Raw genomic sequence first — 23,504 nt, 5'->3', positions numbered from 1 at the left:
TGCTGAGACACCATACTTCTCCCCTCTCACGCTGCTTAATTCAGGTTTCCTTCAGCTCTTTTATATATTGCAAAGACATAAAAGTTTCAGTTTCAACACAGTAGTAAAACGGCAATAGTGTCTGTTAATACTCTAATATTCTGCTATTCCAAACCGAGATTTATATGGCATGACTGTGTTTGTACTATATTGTACTTGAAGCGCAGATAAAAGGACATTTATCAAGGGAATAGGTTTAGTGCTGGAAAACAGAGGGCTGGAAGGAAGCAGAAAATATTGCGCTACAGGGATTGTTCCCCAATTTTATGTCATTGGAACAAGGGTAGACATTTGGACTGCATTAAATTAGTAAATAGTTTTCTTTTGTCTTTTATATATATATATATATCTGCAGCATAGTAAATGTTCTATATATTGAAATAATATATTTTTTTTAAAGCGGCATTACTGAAAATTCTACTTCGCTTTTTGAGCTCCTGAAAAAGCTAGGTGTAAACTAATATGGCTGCAGTTCCAGCCTCAGCAATGACCAAGCCACATACTATGTAATGGTACATGGCCATTCCCATATTGGTTTCCAAACAGATTTTCTGTTTTTACTGTAATGGGGCTAGCTTTAGTGTCTTCATAGATGGAGTTTTCAGATGATCCGTTCCATTGCGCCCAAGCAGTCTAGAGCAGTGCTACAAACTTGCCAGTGGTCACAATTTTTCCAAGACAGTGCTTTGAAACAAAACCGCAAAAGGGTGTGATTTATGTAAAACTGCTACAAAATGGGTGTTCCTGGGCCTTTTGTGGGCAGTCCAAGTGCATACCTCAAAAAGCACTAACATATATTTATGTGTATATATATATATATATATATATATATATATATATATATATATAATGTAAGTTACTGCTTCTCTCTACATGATCTAGATCAGTTCTGTTCCTATTTTCAGTGTCATCACCGCAATTGTGACTAGCTGGCTCACTCTATGGTCTTCTAGTGAGCTGATAGTCTCTTTAACAGTGAAAGCCTATGGAGCCTCGCTGTGATGCTCCTTAGGCTTGTATTGTAAAAGCCAATTCTTGGTCATGCATTAGGGCATAGAGTGAGCCAGCTAGTCGCAGTTGCGGTGACGTCACTGAGAAGCAAAGCAGAACGGCGCTGGATCCCAGAGAGAACTGCACTAAAAGAGTATGTTAATACAAAAAGGCAACATGTAAACTGTTTCTGGTCTTATTCTGAAAAGAAATGATGTATCCCATGTAAGAAGGCCGCCGGACGAGTCCTTAAGGGGAGATACGTGTCATCGTGGCTATTAGCTGCAGTGATGTGTGCTCGGAAGCATGCTCCAGTGCATATAGTGCTGATAGAGTTATTACGCCATTCCAGGGCTGGGTTTTATGAGCAGTCATAAGAGATGGGTGGGAATGACTGCTCACATATCCCCACCCCAGGGGCGCGGTTTGGCAGATGAAATGGAGACCGAGTGTGTCATTCAGTGTCTGGGTCTGGAGATGTGTGGATCTCCTGCATGTTGGTCTGTGCTAAGGCCTAAAGAACCGGACACTATTCTGAGGGGGGTGAACCCGCTGTATTGTATGGACTTTTTACTTTATGTTTTCACTTTGTGCCAGAAAAGGCTATTCTTTTGTTTTGCTATCCTGTGCGGTTTATGAAGTTTAAATAAACTTGCCTGAACATTGCAGCAATACTGCTTCCCGTGCCTACCTCAACAGTAGCTGAGTGAGTACAATCCTCTACGCCGACCATGAGGTATCCATTGCAGTGCGAGATAAAGAAAGTAAGAACAGAGATAGAAAGCTTGTGAAGTAATCTGTTACTCTTGAATTGTACCAAAACTATCGCATGCGGTATTCTTTCAAAGATGGAGCCTCTGCTTGATGCAAAAGTAATGTATCTAAAGTATTGTGCTGCTATCAATTGTTACAATCCTGTTTGAAGAATTCCAGTGAAGAAGCTTTAACCTTTTTAAAACTAATCTTGGTGTCACTGATTTGTCCCATATTTACAAGGTCCCCATACGATCATCCTACTTTTGGCCTGAAAAGGGGTAAGCAGCAAACCCCCGCGTCGCACATACACACCCAACTGGATGTTTTGGGACTGCGAAACAAACCTGACCATGAAGAGTCGCTTACAAGTCTTAGATTGTTGGAAGATTAGAGAGCAAGACTAGGGTTTTCAATGCAGATTAACAAATCAATGAGTGACTGTCAGTGACAGTGCAGTTGACTGGTTTAGGGTGGAAGCATTGGTGTAGCGGGTAGAGGGAAAATGACCTTGATTGCTGCATTTGGGATGTAGGCGGTTAGTTTACTGAGAATATCTACTAATTGGTGGTAAGATGCAGCAGCCAAGATAAATGAATCAGACCTATAACAGGAGTTTTTGTGACTTCCATTTAGAATAAGGGCACATTCTGGGTTTGCTTTTGAGGTGCTCGTGACATTAGCGTGCCTAAACATAAATCAAAGAAAACCACAAGACATTGTATGGTACATTCAGCTTCTTAGATGATAATATAGTGGTACGTGATTGCATGAAGGTATAATTGTACTTTGAAACAAACATAGGTCCAGCTCACCGTAGTAGACCATCTTAGGTGTTCGTAGCACGAGAAACGCTGAGCGTGTGACAGTCCCAATAAACAGGAGAAGATGCAGGTCAAGGAACTTGTGAACAAATGATATCATGTAACCTGTACCGCTGGTTCTGTTTTATCGTCCACTGAGGACTCCCGTAAATAAAGAAAAGTTTGTTCACAAGTTCCTTGAGCTGGATCTTCTCCTGTTTAGATAATTGTACTTTCACTACATAACTCCACAATAAAGAGGCTCCTTGACTTGTTTTTATAGTGAGTAATAAACCCATTAATAGAGGTTACATACAAAATAACAATTATGATCCTTCATTCCTGGAAAATCGACCATTTAGTCCTAATGTACCAGATTAGATTCATTAGGACAATATGTTGTCTCCAGTGTATTCTACAGATAATTCATTTAATGCATTAAAGCTACATAATCCATACATTCATCACAGATTTGTGGGATCATAGTTTTTTTTTCTTAATGTTCAAAAATGAGGTATTTGCAACAATTAAATCCAACCATAATTAACCCAGTCTGCTTTTTGAATATCATGCCTTCCCTCAGACTGCGTCTTCATGTATCAAAACAATATCCCACTGAAAAAAAAGCCATTTTGTATTCACAGCATCTCACCTTTGCTTTTAGGTATCCAGAACTAGCAGCCGTTTGCAGGAAACCTGGCACTTTTATTCTTTATCCCGGAGCTGAAGCAGCTAATTTGGAAGAGCTGTCCCTAGAAGACAATCATCACCCACATTCCCTCATCATAATAGATGGCACATGGAGTCAGGCCAAAGACATATTCAACAAAAATTCTCTTTTTCGGCTGCCAAAGCAGGTAAATCAGACTTATCCCTCTATAAAATTAGTGCCTGTGTGTGTTCCAAAGATGAAGTATTTTCGGTTTATTTATAGAGTAACGCTATCATGAATCACGAACAGTAACAAGACAATGACAGACAGTATTTCGGCTTGCTTACACCTATATTTGACGTTGTCATAATTCTGTACCTTCAGGGATGATTTTGGAAATATTTTTTATGATATGATGAAAAGCCTGACTGGTAAGTTATAGCAGAGGGGAGCGCTGACACTTGAGCTTTGCTGGAATTTTGATATCATTTTTAACCTCTCCTCAACCATATTGAACAAAAAGGGAAATTAAAATTGTTTGCTTTATTAAAGATCCACCCAAGCAATTCCTCATAAAGACGTTAATCAGACAGAATACATAAATCGTGCACACCAGATGTCGGAACGGGCTATATTTAATAAATTATACTTGTGCGGGGGGTCATGGTGAAGAGGAAACCTATGCCCAGTTGTCGGCATCCATTCGTGTGACGGTCATCTATCATTTCCTAAGGACAAATTTAAATGGCATTTGCTGGGAACAGAATCGCTCAATTGCTGCTTATTTTATGTTCTTGTGATAATAGTTTCCTTACTGTCATCCATAAAATACAGATACTGCATTGGCTTGAATTGTTCAAGTCACTTTCCTACAGGGTAGCAGCGTGACCTTTTGCTCACTTTAAGGTCTCGGTCTTTTACAGTATAGATAATTGTTGTGATATAATAGGATAGTAATTTACTGCAAGCCGATAATATATTCAGAACGGTAATTGATGTGCATGCTTGTGTGTGCAATTATATGTGGGAATCATCTGTGAAAGGTTACATTGTGTCATAGCCACTTTTTTTTTTTTTTAATTAAGCAATCAAGTTTTATTGAAACAAAGGCATTAATATAAACATGTGTGGGATATTCATATACAGAAGTATAGAAAATAGCCTTTTACTAATCACATATAGTTTTTGAGATTGAAGGTAAACATAAGTCCATCGAGTTCATTCCATACCCTAAAACGTTGGTCAAGAAGAAGGCAAAAAAACCCATGAGGCAGATGCTAATTGCCCCATGTTAGGGCAACCGTATCAATCGGAACAAGATCTGAACACGGCGCACGGACTGGCTGGCAGCTCTCCCGACCCAAGCTTGACAGCTGTATAGAAATACATGAAGCTGTCATACTCTAGTTGGGAGAACCGCCGGCCATGCCATGCTCTATGTTCTGATCTAGTTCCTATTTATACAGCCGTCTGACTGCGCCCTTAGGGGATAAAATCCTTCCCTACTCTATATAATAAGAGAGGTTTGCACTTTTTTTTTTTTAATAAACAATGTAAAAACATTTGTAGGCCAAGATATTTGGAAAAAGAGAGATTATTAAAAGGTAATCCGCTGTCTCATGTATTGATGTATATCAGTTCTGGACTGATCTGTATTTCTGCAGTGGAAAATCTCCAAGTTTCCAAAATTGTATTGCAGAAATTCACAGTGAAGATCTGCAACATAAATTGATAGACATTGTATTTTAAATCTGCAGTGTTGGTTAATTTCCCCTGTGGATTTTCTCTGCAGCACTTGGGTTTAATGTCCTAAGATTTCTCCCTTCACTGGCACTATAATATACAGTGGATTTTTTTATGAACTCCTTGGTAGAAAATTGGCTGCATATGTAACTCATACAAACGAACCGTAAGAATTGGTTCCCAAAGATGAAAATTCACAGGTAAAAAAGTGTTTAAGATAAAGATGTAAAATGTAAACGAACATGTTCTCAAGTAATAAAAATACAGAAATTTATAAGAGCTGTATACTGATACTAGATGGTGGCCCGATTCTAACGCATCGGGTATTCTAGAATATGTATGTATGTATGTATGTATATGGCAGCTACATAGTATATAGCACAGGCCACGTAGTATATAGGAGCCATGTAGTATATAGCAGACAAATACTACGTGGCCTGTGCTATATACTATGTGGCTGCTATATACATACATACATATTGTAGAATACCCGCTGCGTTAATACAGGCAACACAATATATAACAGTGGCCACGCAGTATATAACACAGCCCAAATAGTATATAACAGCCCACGCAGCATATAGCAGCCACGCAGTATATAACACAGGTGACGTAGTATATAACACAGGCAATGCAGTATATAACAGTGGCCATGTAATATATAGCACAGGCCACGCAGTACATAACACAGCCCACATAGTATCTAACACTGGCCACGTAGTATATAGCAGCCACGCGGTATATAAAGCAGCCCATGCGGTATATAACACTGCACACGCGGTATATAATACTGCCCACGTAGTATATAACACTGGCCACGTAGTATATAGCAGCCACGCGGTATATAACGCAGCCCACACGGTATATAACACTGCCCACGTAGTATATAACACTGCCCACGAAGTATATAGCAGCCCACGCGGTATATAACGCAGCCCTCGTGGTATATAACACTGCCCACGCGGTATATAACACTGCCCATGTAGTATATAACACTGTCCACGTAGTATATAGCAGGCACGCTGTATATAACGCAGCCCACGCGCTATATAACACTGCCCACGTAGTATATAGCAGTGTGGGCACATATCCGTGTTAAAAAAATATAATTAAAACAAAAATTAGTTATATACTCACCCCCTGGGATCCAGCTAAGCTGTCCCTATGCGCGCGGCTGCCACCATCTTCCGTTCCCAGGATGCATTGCGAAGTTACCCAGATGACTTAGCGGTCTTGCGAGACCGCTAAGTCTTCTGGGTAATTTTGCAAAGCATCTCTGGTAACGGAAGATGACGGCAGCCGCGAGCGCATCGTCGGACTACGGAGGGGTGAGTATAGCAGATTTTTTGGTTTTTTATTATTTTTAACATTAGATTTTTTTACTATTGACGCTGCATAGGCAGCATCAATAGTAAAAAGTTGGGGACACACAGGGTTAATAGCAGCGGTAACGTTACCCGCGGCATAGCGCGGTCCGTTACCGTTGGCATTAACCCTGTGTGAGCGGTGAGTGGAGGGGAGTATGCGGGCGCCGGGCACTGACTGCGGGGAGTATGGAGCGGGCGCCGGGCACTGACTGCGGGGAGTATGGAGCGGGTGCTGGGCACTGACTGCGGGGAGTATGGAGCGGGCGCCGGGCACTGACTGCAGGGGAGTAGGGAGGGACTAATCGGACTATGCCCGTCGCTGATTGGTTATGGCAGCCATTACAGGCAGCTGGCGAGACCAATCAGCGATGCGGGATTTCCGTGACGGAAGTTGCAGACAGAAGGCTGAAGTACCCCTTAGACAATTATATATATATATAGATAGTCCTCAATTTGAAACTTAGTTTGTAGTTAGAGCAAGTCAAGGGAAAGAAGAGACAGACATGAAAGTGTGGCCCAAAGCATAGGGATGTCAGAGGCTAATATCGAACACTTAGAGGATGTAAAGGAATTTATATAGCATGCTATGGACTGGCCAAACGTAATGTTCTTATGAGGCTTTCAAGTTCAGGTCAAGAGCCCCATGGCCATTCTGTGCATTGCCATCCATATTCAGATCATATTTCACAGACTTTTGATTGAGAATGTAACACTGAGTCACTTCTCACGGACAAGCCGTGAGATGGGATAGGCAAGGAGTCCTATGTCAAAAGCTAGGAGGGTACGTCATAAACAGAAGGCAGAGACAAAGGCGTAGTCAGGTAACGATCCAAGGCCAGAATAACAAGAGGATAGCAGAGCAGAAGTGATTAAACAGATGGGTGGTCAGAACGAGGTCCAAGGTCAGATAACAAAAGATCAACAAATTGAAGGATCCACCTAACCAGATGAGCCTAAAAAATCCAAAAGGCATTCAAGTTTATGCAACTTGGATGTGGAAAATATGCATAAAAATGATGATATAGTCAAAATACTCACTTGCCTAATTGTGAACACAGTGTGTATAGAATGTGTAACAATTCTACTCTCTAGGGTGTGGGATCAGTTATCACAGGCACTGTTTCTATTTAAAAGTTTGGCTGGTTTATTTAACTCCACATTAACTACATCACAGAAAGACTTAAATGCAGCCTTTTCCAGGCACAAAGTGAAGTATAAGGAAAAAGTCCATACAGCAGTAAAGACACACAATCCTGGAGGTCTGCACACCTCCACACACAGACAGGTGTGAGACAGTCAGACCCCATGTTACCATGTGAACCACACCTAGGAGTGGTATATGTGGGCATCCAGACTCACCCATCTCTCCGGCTGCCCGAATACCTGGCCCAGATGTCCTACAAACTTGTTTGTACTGTGTGTACTAGAGAATACCTCCAGGTTTACATCACAGAGGACAACCACCTCAGTGATACATACCTTTCATGCCTGGCAGCCACCTTACAAAGGCATCATATTGGAAGTAAAAGAATCAATTAATAAGGAATGGGGTAGTATGGCATTAATAGTAGTGTGATGGAGGATGTACAATAAGCTCTTATCATTATAAATGGTTTACAAAAGCTTGAACAGGAAATTAAAACATATTAACTAACTCTATCAGAGATTATCCTAATGTTTTTTAAAAGTTTAGACGTCTTTTTTAAGCGGATTTCACCTGAAAAAGAGCCATAATGCACAGCAAAAAATGAACATAATACACAGCAATGTAAAAAGAATATTGCTGTGCTGTGCACATGTTCAGTCTTTTGTTACTTTTTTTCAACCGCATCAGGGTTTCTAGCATCCTTTACGAAGAATGGTGGAAAGTACAGGACAGAGAGGTGGAAAACACAGTGAAAAGATTACCAGCGAAGCTACCGCAGAAAACAACAACAGAGCCGCTTTAGGAAAAAGACTGCCAGCATTTTCCTGAAGCCACTTCACTTAGTAAAACTCTCCAGCTGCTTGATAAAAGATGTCATGAGGACATACCCTCAGTGGGACCTCTAGCTGAGCCGGTCAATGTGAAGTAGTAGACATCCAGTCTGGGTTAGTGTCTGTTAGATTTTCTGTTTCCTGTTTGGGACCCATCAATTAAGGCTTATTAGGAAGTGAGTTGAGTTGGCAGGTGCTGTCACAACAGTCTGTTCTATGAAATTTGCTCACTTGGTCAGTTTGCTTGGATTGCATTTTGTAGGTGCCTTGGCTAAAGTGTCAGTAGTTGAGCATGAGGAGACTTATAAATTACTCGTTTATAGAAGTCTAAGCAGTCAAGAATGCAGAACATCCATAAAGTTCTGCAGTTTTACATAATCGGGATTCACATCGTTAGGCCAAATTTGGAAAATGTATGGTGGCATTGGGCCTTATTATACAAGCCTCTGGTGCAGAGTCCCAGACACCCTCTGAGCTTCAGTGGAGGGGTTAATTAGTCAGGAATGAGTTTTTGGTGTTAGTAATGATGCCCAAGTAATTGGTAGAGCAGTGACTACACAGCAAGATTAAGCCTTCGCTACCATCAGAATCTTGGATGTCGGGACAATGTTATTGGAAGCCCTGAGTGTGTACACGTCTATTGCCGGCTGGTGCCTAAACTACTTGGTCTGCTCTCACAACATCATGGGATCTGGCATGGCTGCACATTCTCTGGACGGAGCGCAGATAGATTTTGGGACAAATTAGCATCAAGTGAAGGTAGCTGCTGCAATCAAGATGGTGACTCCTGGCATGAAAGTGCTACTCAAGGAAAAGGGATATTTGCTCTTAGAAAGAAACTATGTGAACTTGCCATATTATTTTTTTAAATGCCACCACTTTTCCCATTCCAGGACCTACTTCAGTGCCACGTCTATCAGCAACTTCTCTATTTGTGCAAAAGTACACCAGGTTCATCAGGTCTTAAATATTTATAAATTAATATATTCAGTTTGTGTCAGTTGACAGGGAACAGCTTTACAGGGAACCTGTCATCTGATTCATGCTGCCCAAACAGCGAGCAGCATAAATCAGAGTCTGACTGCACAATTACAGCCTGCATTTAAGAGAAAATATACTTTAAAGATCTGGCCAGGGACAATAGCCGGAGATTCTTCCCAGCTCTGATGCAGGTGATTGACAGGCCTCTCCCATAGCAAGACACCTGTCAATGACCTCTAGAAGTGCTGGGAGAAGCCGGCTAGGGGTGAAACCAAATTTAAAGCATATATGAAACACTGGAGCAATATTTCAGCCAGGCTCCGATTCATGCCCACGGTTTGGACAGTATGAATTGATGACAGGTTCCCTTTAAACTTCTGATATATCAGAAGTTTTCTGAATGTAGAGATAAGTTCAGCCTATTTACTTCTATACATATAGACTGATTAGAAAACATGACACTTCTGGATATTTTTAGTTTGTGCTTGATGCATTCAGATCGCTGATATATACATCCACAAATGAAGTCTTCTACAGCAGTTTGATGGCACAGTGTGAATAATTGGCATCCCCAGAGAAATTTCCTATCTTGGCCTTTTTTTCTGTCACTTAGAATAACTGGCTGTGAGCACAGTGCATTAGCACAATTACGTAGCTGGCCTTTCTGCAAGCAATGGGCAATCCATAGCCTGATATTTGGCCTAAGTGGTAATGTCCTGCTGGTGGCCTGACTTTTTCTTTCAGCACCATATGTCTGTGTCAAGATAATATGTAGCTCCTTGTGGAAGCATCTTTGCTTCCTAAGTGAAGATACTCTTAGGCTTCGATTAATTAAACTGGAGCTTTGCACACTTTTAATGAGATTGCTGGAGTAAGATACGCCAGATTCATTGCAGCATGTAGAATGAATTTGGCACATCTTATAACTGATGTGATAGGGCTGACGTATATTTCTGTCCTAATTTATGACTTTTGTCATATGAATCATGGGAAATTTGTCAGGAGAACTTGTCCATGCCTCCTCCACGGCGGCTCAGTGGTTAGCACTGCTGCTTTTCAGCACTCGGGTTCTGGGTTCAACTCCCACCAAAGACCAACATCTGCAAGGAGTTTGTATGTTCTCCCCATGTTTGCGTGGGTTTTACTCCGGGTTCTCGGGTTTTCAGGTTTCCGTCGGGTTTTCAGATTTGTGCATGGCGGCAGGGCTTGCTAGTGTGAGCTAGAGTGAGACGTGTTGGAAGGATGCCTCTGAGAGTAAGAGGTATCCGGGCATCTGTGCGGACATCGCTGACAGTTAACGGACACTAATCCGTATCAGGCATACTGGGGCTCAGCGAGGACCATGGGTTCTATGAAGTCGGATGGTGCACCTGGGGCCGTGTGTTACCAAGTTCCTGAACAGTGGTTTATGCTGTGTACTAATAAACTGAATGGACTTTTTAACCCTGAGTGTCCCGGTACATTCCTCACCAACCAGCCAAGTGAGTACTCCCCATCCACAGATAATGGAGACACGTTACAATACATATATATGTATATATACACTGCTCAAAAAAATAAAGGGAACGCTAAAATCCCACATCCTAGATATCACTGAATGAAATATTTCAGTTGTAAATATTTTTCATTACATAGTGAAATGTGTTGAGAACAATAAAACCTAAAAATGATCAACGTAAATCACAACTAATATCCCACGGAGGTCTGCAGTTGGAATAATGCTCAAAATCAAAGTGGAAAATGTAATTACAGGCTGTTCCAACTTCAGTGGAAATGCCTCAAGAGAAGGAAATGATGCTCAGTAGTGTGTGTGGCCTCCACTTGCCTTTATGACCTCCCTATAATGCCTGGGCATGCTCCTGATGAGGTGGCGGATGGTCTCCTGAGGCATCTCCTCCCAGACCAGGACTAAAACATCCGCCAACTCCTAGACAGTCTGTGGTGCAACGTGACGTTGGTGGATGGTGCGAGACATAATGTCCCAGATGTGTTCAATCGGATTCAGGTCTGGGAAACAGGCGGGCCAGTCCATAGCTTCAATGCCTTCATCTTGCAGGAACTGCTGACACACTCCAGCCACATGAGGTCTGGCATTGTCCTGCATTAGGAGGAACCCAGGGCCAACCGCACCAGCATATGGTCTCACAAGGGGTCTGAGGATCTCAGCTCGGTACCTAATGGCAGTCAGGCTACCTCTGGCGAGCACATTGAGGGCTGTGCGGCCCACCAAAGAAATGCCACCCCACACCATTACTGACCCACTGCCAAATTGGTCATGCTGAAGGATGTTGCAGGCAGCACTACGCTGACAGACACAGCAAACCTTCTTGCCACAGCTCGCATTGATGTGCCATCCTGGATGAGCTGCACTACCTGAGCCACTTGTGTGGATTGTAGAGTGCTTCTCATGCTACCACGAGTGTGAAAGCACAACCAACATTCAAAATTGCCCAAAACATCAGCCAGAAAGCATTGGTACTGAGATGTGGTCTGCTGTTCCACCTGCAGAACCACTCCTTTGAGTGTGTCTTGATAATTGTCAATAATTTCCATCTGTTGTCTAATCCATTTGCACAACAGCATGTGAAATTGATTATCAAACAGTGTTGCTTACTAAGTGGGCAGTTTGATTTCACGGAAGTTTGATTTACTTGGAGTTTTATTCTGTTGTTTAAGTGATCCCTTTATTTATTCTGTTGTTTAAGAGTTCCCTTTATTTTTTTTAGCAATATATACATATATATTACTAGATGGTGGCCCGATTCTAACGCATCGGGTATTCTAGAATCTGCATGTCCACGTAGTATATTGCCCAGTCACGTAGTATTTTGCCCAGTCACGTAGTATAATGCTCCATGCAGTGATGGCCCCATAGATGCCCCATATAATGCTACATGCAGTTCATTATGACCCTATAGATGCCCCATATAATGCTCCATGCAGTTATGTCCCCATAGATGCCCCATATAATGCTCCATGCAGTTTTGGCCCCATAGATGTCCCATATAATGCTCCATGCAGTTCATTATGGCCCCATAGATGCCCCATATAATGCTCCATGCAGTTATGGCCCCATATAATGCTCCATGCAGTTCTTTATGGCCCCATAGACGCTCCATACATCATTGTTGAAAGTTGTTTTCCCAGCGGCTTTTCTACTCAGTTGTCAGTATGCTCCTGCTCGTGAAGTTAGCGATTCTGATTCTGGGATTGTTTATGGTTCTGTATTATTCTCTCCAAACTTTGAGTGCTTGGATAGGTGTAAATATTGATGCGCTGCCAGCACTTTTTTTTTCTTTTCCTTTATTGCACTTCAAAATGAAATTGCACTATGGTGTATCCTCCAAGATGATGCTAAAGTCTCGATCATACATTTTTCAGCACATTTCCATTAACAGTCTCTTTTTATTGTAATAAAGTAGAAAGTATATTTAACACAAATGCACTCTTTGTGGTTAGATTTGTATTCCCTGGTGAAACAACGAGATGGTGTCTGCTCAGCAAATGGAAGCATTTTAATGGTATATTGATAAAAAAAATATGTAAAATTTGGGAGGAATGGACACTTAGCAAAAAAGTCAGTGAAATGGAATGTGGCTAAAATATTTTCACTTTTGAAAACTGAAAATAAAATATCTGCATGTAGCTTACAAAGGTGTAAAACTAGTAATGTGCAGAAAATAAAATAATGGGTAAAGTTTTCATATAGACTGGCAATATGAGTACAATGGCGTGCTACCTTGCTGCTGGCAAGATCACAGCTGACAACTCTCTTTATTTGCAGCTTCACAAGGTCATTGAGTAAATACATAGGTCCACATTTATCATTGTTTCATCTGACATTGGACATACAGTGAAGGAAATAAGTATTTGATCCCTTGCTGATTTTGTAAGTTTGCCTACTGACAAAGACATGAACAGTCTACAATTTTAAGGGTAGGTTAATTTTAACATTGAGAGATAAAATATCAAAAATTAAATTCAGAAAATCACATTGCATAAATTATATAAATTTATTTGCATTTTGCAGTGAGAAATAAGTATTTGATTGCTCTGGCAAACAAGACTTAATACTTGGTGGCAAGCAAGTTGTAGTTGATGATGAGGTTTGTGCACATGTCAGTAGGAATTTTGGTCCACTCCTCTTTGCAGATCATCTCTAAATCAATAAGAATTTGAGGCTGTTGCTTGGCAACTCGGAGTTTCAACTCCCTCCATAAGTTTTCTATGGGATTAAGGTCTGGAGACTGACTAGGCCATTTCATGACCTTAAAGTGCTTCTTTTTGAGCCACTCTTTTGTTGCCTTGGCTGTATGTTTTGGGTCATTGTCTTGCTGGAAGACCCAGCCTTGACCCATTTTTAATGTCCTGGCTGAGGGAAGGAGGTTGTCACTCAGGATTTTACGGTACATGGCTCCATTCTCCCATTGATGTGGTGAGGTAGTCCTGTTCTCTTAGAAGAGAAAACCCCCCAAAACATAATGTTTTTACCTCATGCTTGACAGTGGGGGACGATGTTCTTTTTAGGCAGCATTGCTCTTCCTCCAAATACGACGAGTTGAGTTAATGCCAAAGATCACAATTTTTGTCTCATCTGACCACAGCACCTTCTCCCAATCACTCACAGAATCATCCATGGGCAAACTTCAGACGGGCCTGCACATGTGTCTTCTTGAGCAGGGGGACCTTGCAGGCACTTCAGGATTTTAAACCTTTACGGTGTAATGTGTTAGCAATGGTTTTCTTGGTGACTGTGGTCCCAGCTCCCTGGAGATCATTAACAAGTTTCCCCCGTGTAGTTTTAGGCTGATCTCTCCCCTTCCTCATGATGAAGGATACCCCACGAGGTGAGATTTTGCATGGTGCCCCAGATCAATGTCGATTGACAGTCATTTTGTATATCTTCCATTTTCTTACTCTTGCACCAACAGTTGTCTCCTTCTCACCCAGCGTCTTACTTATGGTTTTGCAGTACATTCCAGCTTTGTGCAGGTCTACGATCTTGTCCCTGACATCTTGGACTAAAAAATAGATGTATGAATCCGTACTTAGGCTCAGATTATTGGCTGAATGAAAAGTTATTGGCTGAATTAAATATAATATTTCAACATTTTTTATTTATACCATTATGTATTTGCTATCTTTAATTTATGTTCAGTATGCACATTCAAATACTTTACAGTTGCGGACTTCTGCTGTTTCCAGCTCCACTTCAGTCTTCTCCTGCACCATGCAACCACAGTTGTGACTAGCCATCTCACTCCACTTTGCTGTGTGACCAGAAGTCACTTTCTTAATGTAAATTTATGAAACGCAGAATGAGGCTCTCATAGACTTACATTAAGAGAGGAATCAGTGGTCCACGGTGAGATCAAACAAGAAAAAAACTGCAGTCACAAGATGGCAAAGAGAGATCATAGCAGAGCTAGAAATGGCAGAATACAGCGACCAGTAAGTATTTGAGTGCACACACTGTGCAAACATTAATGATAGAAAACGGATAGTGAGATTTAAAAAAAAAAAAAAAAAAAAACTCACAACGGAATTCTACTTTAAGTTGTACCCATTGATTTGAAAGGTGAATAACAGTCAAAATAAGGGAAAATGTATTTAATATCATAGAATGTTATAGTTGGAAGGGATCTCCAGGGTCATTGTGTCCAACCCCCTTCTCAATGCAGGATTCACTAAACTATCTCAGACAGATGTCTGTCCTGTCTCTGTTTGAAGACTTCCATTGTAGGAGAACTCACCACCTCTCATGGCAGCATTTTCCACTCATTGATCACCCTCACTGTCAAAAAGTTTTTACTAATATCTAATCTGTATCTTCTCCCTTTCAGTTTCATTTCATTGCTTCTTGTGTTTCTATGTGCAGATGAGAATAATGATGATGCCTCTACACTGTGACATCCCTTCAGATATTTGTAGACAGCTATTAAGTCTCCTATAAGCCTTCTTTTTTGCAAGCTAAATATTCCCAGATCCTTCAACTGCTTCTTGTAGTATATAGTTTGCAGTCCGCTCACCATACTGATAGCTCTTCTCTGAAAATGCTCCAGTTTTCGATGTGTTTTTTAAAATGTGCTGCCCAGAACTGGTTATTCCAGATGAGGCCTGACCAAAGAGGAGTACAGGGGGATAATTGCTCCTCGTGATCTAGACTCTATGCTTCTCTTAATTCATCCTAGAACTGTGTTTGCCTTTTTTGCTGCTGTACCACACTGTTGACTCATGTGCAGTCTGTGATCTATTAGTATATCCAAGTCTTTTTCACATGTGATGTTGCTTAGTTCTATTCCTCCCATTCTGTAGATATAATTTCCATTTATTTTTTTTACCAGATGTAGAATCTTTCATTTCTTCCTTTTAAATACCATTCTATTAGTGACTGCCCATTGTTCAAGCTTATGTAGATCCCTCTGAATCCTTTCTCTGTCTTCTCTAGTGTTAGCTTTCCCTCCTAGCTTTCCATCTTCTGCAAATGTAATTAGTTTACCTTCAGTTTCCTTATCTAGATCATTTATAAAAATGTTGAACAACACAGGGGCCAGGACAGAGCCTTGCGGTACCCCACTTAAAACACTCTTCCAATTGGATGTGCAACCATTTATTACCACTCTTTGCACATGATCACTGAGCCAGTTATGAATTAACCTAACAGTAGCCTTGTCAATCCCATACTCACATTTTTTTTTTTTTTTTAAATATTGGAGTATCCATTTAACATGGCATCCTTATAGTGCCCTATGGTAAGTTATCTTTATCTATCTTGGATATTGTTCATTGTTTGTTAGCAATAGAAGCTTTTGCATTGTGGCAGGGAGGGAATATGGATGGTTCAGTCACTTAAAGGGTTTGCAAAGTTTATTTTTTTATTCCATTGGCTTCCTATACATAAAGATAACAAACTCAACTGTATTTACCCTCTGCCAGTCCAGCACTGACACTGCACTGCTGCCCCCCAGTATTTGTTGATATGTCTGCAGTGGTGAGGTCAAGTTGACATCATGTGATCACTGCAGCCAATCATTGGGCTTATCAATGATGCCGAAGTAGAGGGCACCAAACAGCTAAGCCTAGTGGTTAAGTAGACTTGTGATGATGATTTAATGTCACTGCTGTACCCATATTAAAGGCCCCCATACCCATTAGACTAATGTTGGCTGAACCCGCCAATATTTACAGGATCAGCCAATGGTTTAATGTGTATGTGGGGCCCAGCCAATTGATGGTCGGGATGTCATGGGTTTACCGCAACAGAGAGGAGCCAGAAGACCGCAGCGTCTGATTTCTCCTACTCCTGCACTGATTACAAGCACTTCACCTTCATATTGAATGGTGCAGGGGTTTTTTAGCAGTGCAATGCAGGGGTTAATCTGCTCATTTGAGAGCACCTGGAAGCTTTCCTGCATTAAAGGGAACCTGTCACCCCCAAAATCGAAGGTGAGCTAAGCCCACCAGCATCAGGGGCTTATCTACAGCATTCTGTAATGCTGTAGATAAGCCCCCGATGTATCCTGAAAGATGAGAAAAAGAGGTTAGATTATACTCTCCCAGGGGCGGTCCGGTCTGGTTCTGGTCCGATAGGCGTCGCGGTCCGGTCAGGGGCCCTCCCATCTTCTTACAATAACGTCGTCTTCTTGTCTTCACGCTGCGGTTCCGGCGCAGGCGTACTTTGTCTGCCCTGTTGAGGGCAGAGCAAAGTACTGCAGTGCGCAGGCGCCGGGTCTCTCTGACCTTTCCCGGCGCCTGCACTCTGCAGTACTTTGGGTGTGTGCTAATTCCCCTTCTTTTCCTACTTTGGTTTTACCTCATCCTCGATTCTTTGGTGTATACCTCTGTTGTTTGTTTGACTATATTTGTATGATTGGTATCATCCTTTATCCCTGTTCGTATTACCTTGTTAGTTGGTTAGTGTATTACGGTTCACTACTAATCCCCCTCTTCCCTGGGTGAGGGAAAGGTACAGACTGAGGGTGGATTCAGGAGCCAAGGCAAGGTATGGCAAGGCCCCAACGTTTTCACCATCAGAAGTAATCTGGGGAACAGGTTGAGCTAAGGCACCCCTAACGTTAGGGATAGGGAAGGATCCCCTGGTCCCGGGACACCTGACAACAGTTTCGTGACACAGGAGAGATGTCAATCGTGCAAGGTTCTGCTGATGGCTGATGAAACTGGTGGCCGAATAATCAACCTAAGCATCGTTGAGCCGACAACCATCCAATGTGCATGTGCATGTCCATCCTAACAAAGGCCGGACGCAGCAGCAGTGCAGTGGGAAAGCACAACTGAATTTGTTATTTTTATGTACCAGAAGCCAATTAAATAAAAATAATTAAACCAGACAACCTTAGAATGTTTATTTTCCGATTAATCTTCATTTCTTTGTTGTGGCATTAGTTATGTGTTCAGTGTCTTGTATTTGTAAAGATCTTGTTTTTATGTTCTGAATTTGTGTGCTGTGCGCTCCATTAATGATGCATGACTTGCCGCAGAGTCGGCCTTAACATCCTGCACTGAAGGTAGCAGCAAATATGGTATTCTGGCTATTCATGACCTTTGCACCTGCAGTAATGAACAAAACTTTCTATAACTTTGTAGAATAAAAGATGCCAGCCTGGCCACCTCGGTACTTCAGTAAGGTGAGATAATGACATTTGGGGCTGTAATTGTCCATCAGGTGCACAGGTGTGTACTGCAATTTTAATGAGGAGTTCTCGCATAAAACCGCCGGCTTATGCTTGACCTGGATCCTAAACTCCTTTTAGTTAGATTTTCTTCAGGGACCCCTTCTTGTGAGACCAGCTGCTAGTAGAGTCCATTTTCTGAATTACATTGTAAACTCAGTTCTAATGGGAGATTACTATTGCAGAGTAAATAATAGAAAAGTCTCAATAATACTTGTTTCTTTGCAGGATAAATGCAACACGGCCAAAGGAGTTGTTCAATCAGAGGTGTAACAGCCCAGGTTTTTTCAGTGGATCTAATGGTATCCCAATTTTCCACATCCAGATGGGTGTCAGTGGAATTGTCTACAAATATCTAGCAGTGGACCTTTTAATGCAGGAACGCAAAGCTCAGGAGTAAACTAAAGTTGACAGCGTTTCTATATTTTTTTTAGAAATTGCCCCCTGCCCTATCTATTTGCTAGAAAAGTGTTCCAGTTTTGGGCTACTTGTCACGACCATATATTACATATCACGTTTCTGAAATGTTGATATTTCACTGCATTTACACCTGCTGAAATACGCCGCCATCTGAAAAATGTTGGCATTGTACAAAACCAGTGGTGAGAACAGGACCCTAAATGATCATGGAGTGTGGATCACTCCTGTTATACGTAGGATTGCATGAAAGCCAATGCTTTAGGATGGCAGTGTACTGAATCTTTAGCAAAAAGTCGGCAGATGTATTCAGAGGTCATGAATAAAGCTTAGATCATTGAAAAAAGTGAAAGAAATAAATGATTTTTTACACCTATCTGTATTGTGATATAAATAGTTGAATTAGTGTTACATTTATCTGCTGAACCTTGGTGTTTTTATCTTATCCCTTTGTCTTGTTTCAGTGAAATATGAAGATGGTGTTCTGTGTTTTCTTATGAAACCATAAGAAACAAATGTGGTATCTATACGATAGGGATAACTGTCTGGTATGACTTTGAGCGACCCGAGAATGGTATCTGAGGGTCTCGTCTGAATTGAGTAGGGGTTGCGTATGCTCATCTCCACTCCCTTCATTCTCTATGGGACTATAGTGATGCACTTGGCTATATCAGTCCTATAGACAATGAATTCAGCAGACGTACACATATCTGTAGAGTCTCATCCTCAGGATTACTGTGTATCAGGGATAATTTTTTACATTTGGGAAACCCTGTTTAAAGGGAATCGTTTTGCTACCTAATCTGAGAGCAGAACCTATGATAAAAACAAAATGAGCAAATACTCTGTAATAATGGTACATGTAAATAACATAGGATACTTATTTAAATCAGCACTCCCATCAAAATTTTTATCCACTTAATATATTGCAGTCATCATATTACATAGCACTGTTTATTTACAATTGCTTATTTTGACTTTCTACCCAGCTAGTTCTTCTGTTTTCTATTAGATCTGTGACATCACGTGGTTAAACACTGACTAGATGAATCCTTCTAAGCTTTATGTATAAACAGGAGGTCAGTTTTCTCTGCATGAGTCATAAGTCACTGCAGAAGTCAATGACAAGGGGAGGAGCAGAGCAGCCGGGTCAGGAGTTGAAGAGGGGGAATAATAAATGCAGGGCCAAGAGACTTCCTGTTTCTACGTATAGCAGAGAAAAGAGAATAATTTACTTGGAAGAAAGGCAAAATGAGCAATTGTAAGTACACAGTGCTATATAATGTGATGACTGTGTGGTGGGTCACTGGGGAGGCGGCAGGTTTTGCAGAAGGGCCAGCTGGGGCATGTAGTCCCACTGGCAGCAGATAATGATGTCACGGTAGCTGAAGTGGGTCTTTGGACCCCTCAACACTTCCCTCGTGTCCACAACAATTGTCAATAGCGGAGGTGGCACTTGTGGATGGTATAGGACCCCCTGGAGGCACTCTTGTTAGTGGTGGTGTCTGGGTGCTGGTTTGGGAGCGCCCGTGGTGTTTGTGCAATCTCAAGCAGCCAGAGACGCAGGTGAACTAGTAAACATAACAATTTTACCAAAGAGGTAATGGGGTACAGTCTCTCTCTTAAAGACAAAGTTCACAGTATATTGTGAAAAAATTGCCTAAAAATCTAAGTCCGCAGCTGCCCTAGAATTGATGCATCACATTAGATTTGCCTTTTTGGCGCTGTGCCAGGCTCTTCTCAATTGCCCTGGAGTGGTGACAATTGGGATAATGGTATTTGGGGTTGATGACAGCTGCGATTTATCAATAAATTACAGCTGGCATTAAGCCCTTGGGTTAGTAGTCATTGTTTTTTTAATTTATTAGCTAAATGCAAATACAGTCAACTACACATGGCATTAATTATATATCCTATCTATCTATCTATCTATCTATCTATCTATCTATCTATCTATCTGTCTGTCTATCTATGCACATATTTAACACCGAAACATCTGTAATTTCTATTCTGCATGCAATTCTAGTACGTGTCACATGGATGACACACATGGATGACACACATGGACACAGATAGCCCTGGTACTAGTTTTTCTAGTACTGGAAATATCAGGACATGTGAAGGGGGCCTTAAGGGAACCATATAGAGAGGAGAGCAAGGAATCGAGGTGCTAGAAATGGCACTTCAGTCCCCCCTCAAAAAGATATGTGCAAGACACACACTAAAACCTCTAAATTACTTTTTAATAATAGTCTATGCTGAACCATATAGGAAAAAAATGCTGGAATTCTGCTTTAACAGCTGGAGTTTATCGTACAAGCTGGAAGATATAATGGCCAGCAGTTCCACAGCGGCCTTGAAATGTGATTGCATCCTATCAGTTTTATGTTTTGGTACATTTTATCCGTTGTGACATATATATTTTATAGCCAATATGTAAGCTTAGTAGAACGAAATAAAACTTGCAGCGATAGAAGCCCTGGTACTTTGTTCGACGAGGTAGCAAGGATTTTAGTTTATTCTTGTTAAAAGTACTCTTAATACTTTCACTAACCATTTATTGTAGATATACCTCTGCATTAGAACAATTGTGATTGTTTATGTTGTGTTTAGAACATTGGAGAGCTTACATTTTCATGTCACTGGATTGAGATTTACAGTTTCTCATAGAAAAAAGTTGTACAGTAGGAAAATAAGTATTTTATACACCGCCAATTTTGCAAGTTTTCCCACCTACAAAGAATGAAGAGGTCTGTAATTTTTATCGTACGTACACTTCAACTGTGAGAGACAGAATCTTAAAAAAAATCCTGAAAATCACATTGTATGGTTTAACTTAATTTGCATTTTATTGCATGAAATAAGTATTTGATACAATAGAAAAACAGAGCTTAATATTTGGCACAGAAACTTTTGTTCGCTATTGCAGAGGTCAGATGTTTCCTGATGTTCTTGACCAAGTTTGCACAGTGCAGCAGGAATTTTGGCCCACTCCTCTATACAGATCTTCTCCAGATCTTTCAGGTTTCAGAGCTGTCGCTGGCATCATTGAGTTTCAGCTCCCTCCAAAGATTTTCTATTGGGTTCAGGTCTGGATACTGGTTTGGCCACTCCAGGACCTTGAAATGCTTCTTAGGTCGGGGTCACACTTGCGAGTGCAATGCGAGAAACTCACACGAGTTTTTCTCTCTAAAAACCAGAAAACTTCAAATGGTGATTAAAGAAGGACCACAAAGCGGATTTCTTCACCAAAGGTCAAAGCGCCATTACAGCCATGTCTTTACTTTACATTGCAAAATTGTGCTGACAAATTTATAGTTGTCCTCGTTCAGAAAATCTTATTCCTTAGATGCAATTTGTTATTAAAAACCAAATCACTTTTTATTCACCGTCCAGGGACTAATGTTGAGTCTCCATCGCTGCTCCCGGTGTCTGATATTGGCTGTAGTTAGTGATGAGCGAGTGTACTCGTTGCTCGGGTGGTCTCCGAGTATTTATGACTGCTCGGAGATTAAGTTTTCATCGCCTCAGCAGCATGATTTACAGCTATTAGCCAGCTTGATTACATGTGGGGATTCCCTAGCAACCAGGCAACCCCCACATGTACTCAGCCTGGCTAATAGCTGTAAATCATTCAGCTGCCGTGGTGAAAACTAAATCTCCAAACACTAACAAATACTCGGAGGTCACCCGAGCGTGCTCGGGAAAACTGGAGCAACGAGTACACTCGCTCATCACTAGCTGTAGTGTTGACAGCATGTTTACACCAATTAGTGAACTCAGTGTCTGTGCGTTCAGGCCTGCTAAGCTCATCGATTGGCTGCTGAACTGTCAGCATGACATGGGAGGTTTAGTGGGATTTCTATAGATGGGAATATATAAGTGGGCCCTCCAGACTTTAGTAATCTGGACTAAAGGCCTTAGGTTCTGTCTGTCACTAACACATACAAGTCAATAGAGCTACAGACACATCAGTCTCTGCCACTGACTCTTGTGCCTGATCTAAGAAAAATTCTGATTAGTCTCAGCAATTCAAGTCCATGGGAGTGAGAAGAAAAACGTGACGCACCCTGATGCCATCAGTGTTTAATTTTCCCAGAAGCAAATTTGGACACTGATTTGTGAATGGGGTCGTTGATTGAAGCTTTAAAGGAAAATGTATGACACAGATCAGATGTTGCACATTGTATCTTTTAAAGCTGTGCATTTGTAACCTCTTCCCACAATAGACATTTTTCATTTATTCACTTTTTTCTGCATTTGAAGGGACTGAACTTTTTATTTTTAATCTTTTATCAAGATGGGGCTTTTGTGGTATAATATTTTTAAGTTGTAGTTGTAATGATATACCGTAATTTAATTTATCAAATAATATAATGGAAAGTAAGAAAAAAAAATCATAGATAAGGACACCGCGCTAACTAAATGAGACAGTACATCTGTATAAAATGAACGTCTGGCTAGACAAAATGTGTAACAAACTGAAAAAGACGTGCGGCACACTGGAAATGAAAATGAAAATGAAACTTATGTCCACACTGCAGTGGACAATAATCAAAGCAACAATACCACAAAAAAAACCAATGTAAGTGCCTGGTGAGGGCACAATAAACCATGAAAGTGTGTGTATAATAGAGGAATGCACACTTACTGGATGATGGTGTTGTTGCTGTGTAAAAAATTTATGTTGGCCGGACCAAACGCAAACTGATGGACCGTCTTAAGGAACATTCTTACAACATAGAGAAAGGCTTTCTAGGCCATCCCCTGTCGAGACATTTTTCTGAGCACCATGGTAGGTCAAGTAAAGGATTAAGTTTTTGTGGTATTCAGAGGGTATATAGGAATTGGAGGGGAGGTGACTATATTAAATTAATGTCACGCACCGAATCCAAGTGGATCTTTATTTTAGACAGTTTAGCCCCTAAAGGCTTGAATCACGAAATTGAGCTATATGCTGTTAGTTAATCCTTGGTTTCCAGTGTGCATTAGTTCATCACCCTAAGTCTATTAGGTTGCACTTTTTTTTTTTTTTATATATATGAAACTGTTTATCTGGCAATTTTTTATATACATATGTATGTATATTTTT

General features: G+C 41.0%; 1 protein-coding gene across 3 annotated transcripts in view; it reads left to right on the top strand.

Moving 5' to 3' along the window:
- DTWD2 (DTW motif tRNA-uridine aminocarboxypropyltransferase 2) overlaps positions 1–23,504 on the top strand; it is a 313,298-nt gene that overhangs the window by 180,393 nt on the left and 109,401 nt on the right. For all 3 annotated transcript variants that reach the window (XM_077290776.1, XM_077290783.1, XM_077290792.1), the window contains one exon: positions 3,250–3,442. In XM_077290776.1, coding sequence (XP_077146891.1) covers positions 3,250–3,442 — 193 coding nt within the window. The remainder of the gene's footprint in view (positions 1–3,249; positions 3,443–23,504) is intronic.

The sequence above is a fragment of the Ranitomeya variabilis genome, chromosome 1, assembly GCF_051348905.1.
Source record: "Ranitomeya variabilis isolate aRanVar5 chromosome 1, aRanVar5.hap1, whole genome shotgun sequence".
In the NCBI taxonomy this organism is placed as follows: domain Eukaryota; kingdom Metazoa; phylum Chordata; class Amphibia; order Anura; family Dendrobatidae; genus Ranitomeya; species Ranitomeya variabilis.
The sequence above is the reverse complement of the archived record's forward strand: the minus strand, read 5'-3'. Positions and strand labels throughout refer to the sequence as shown.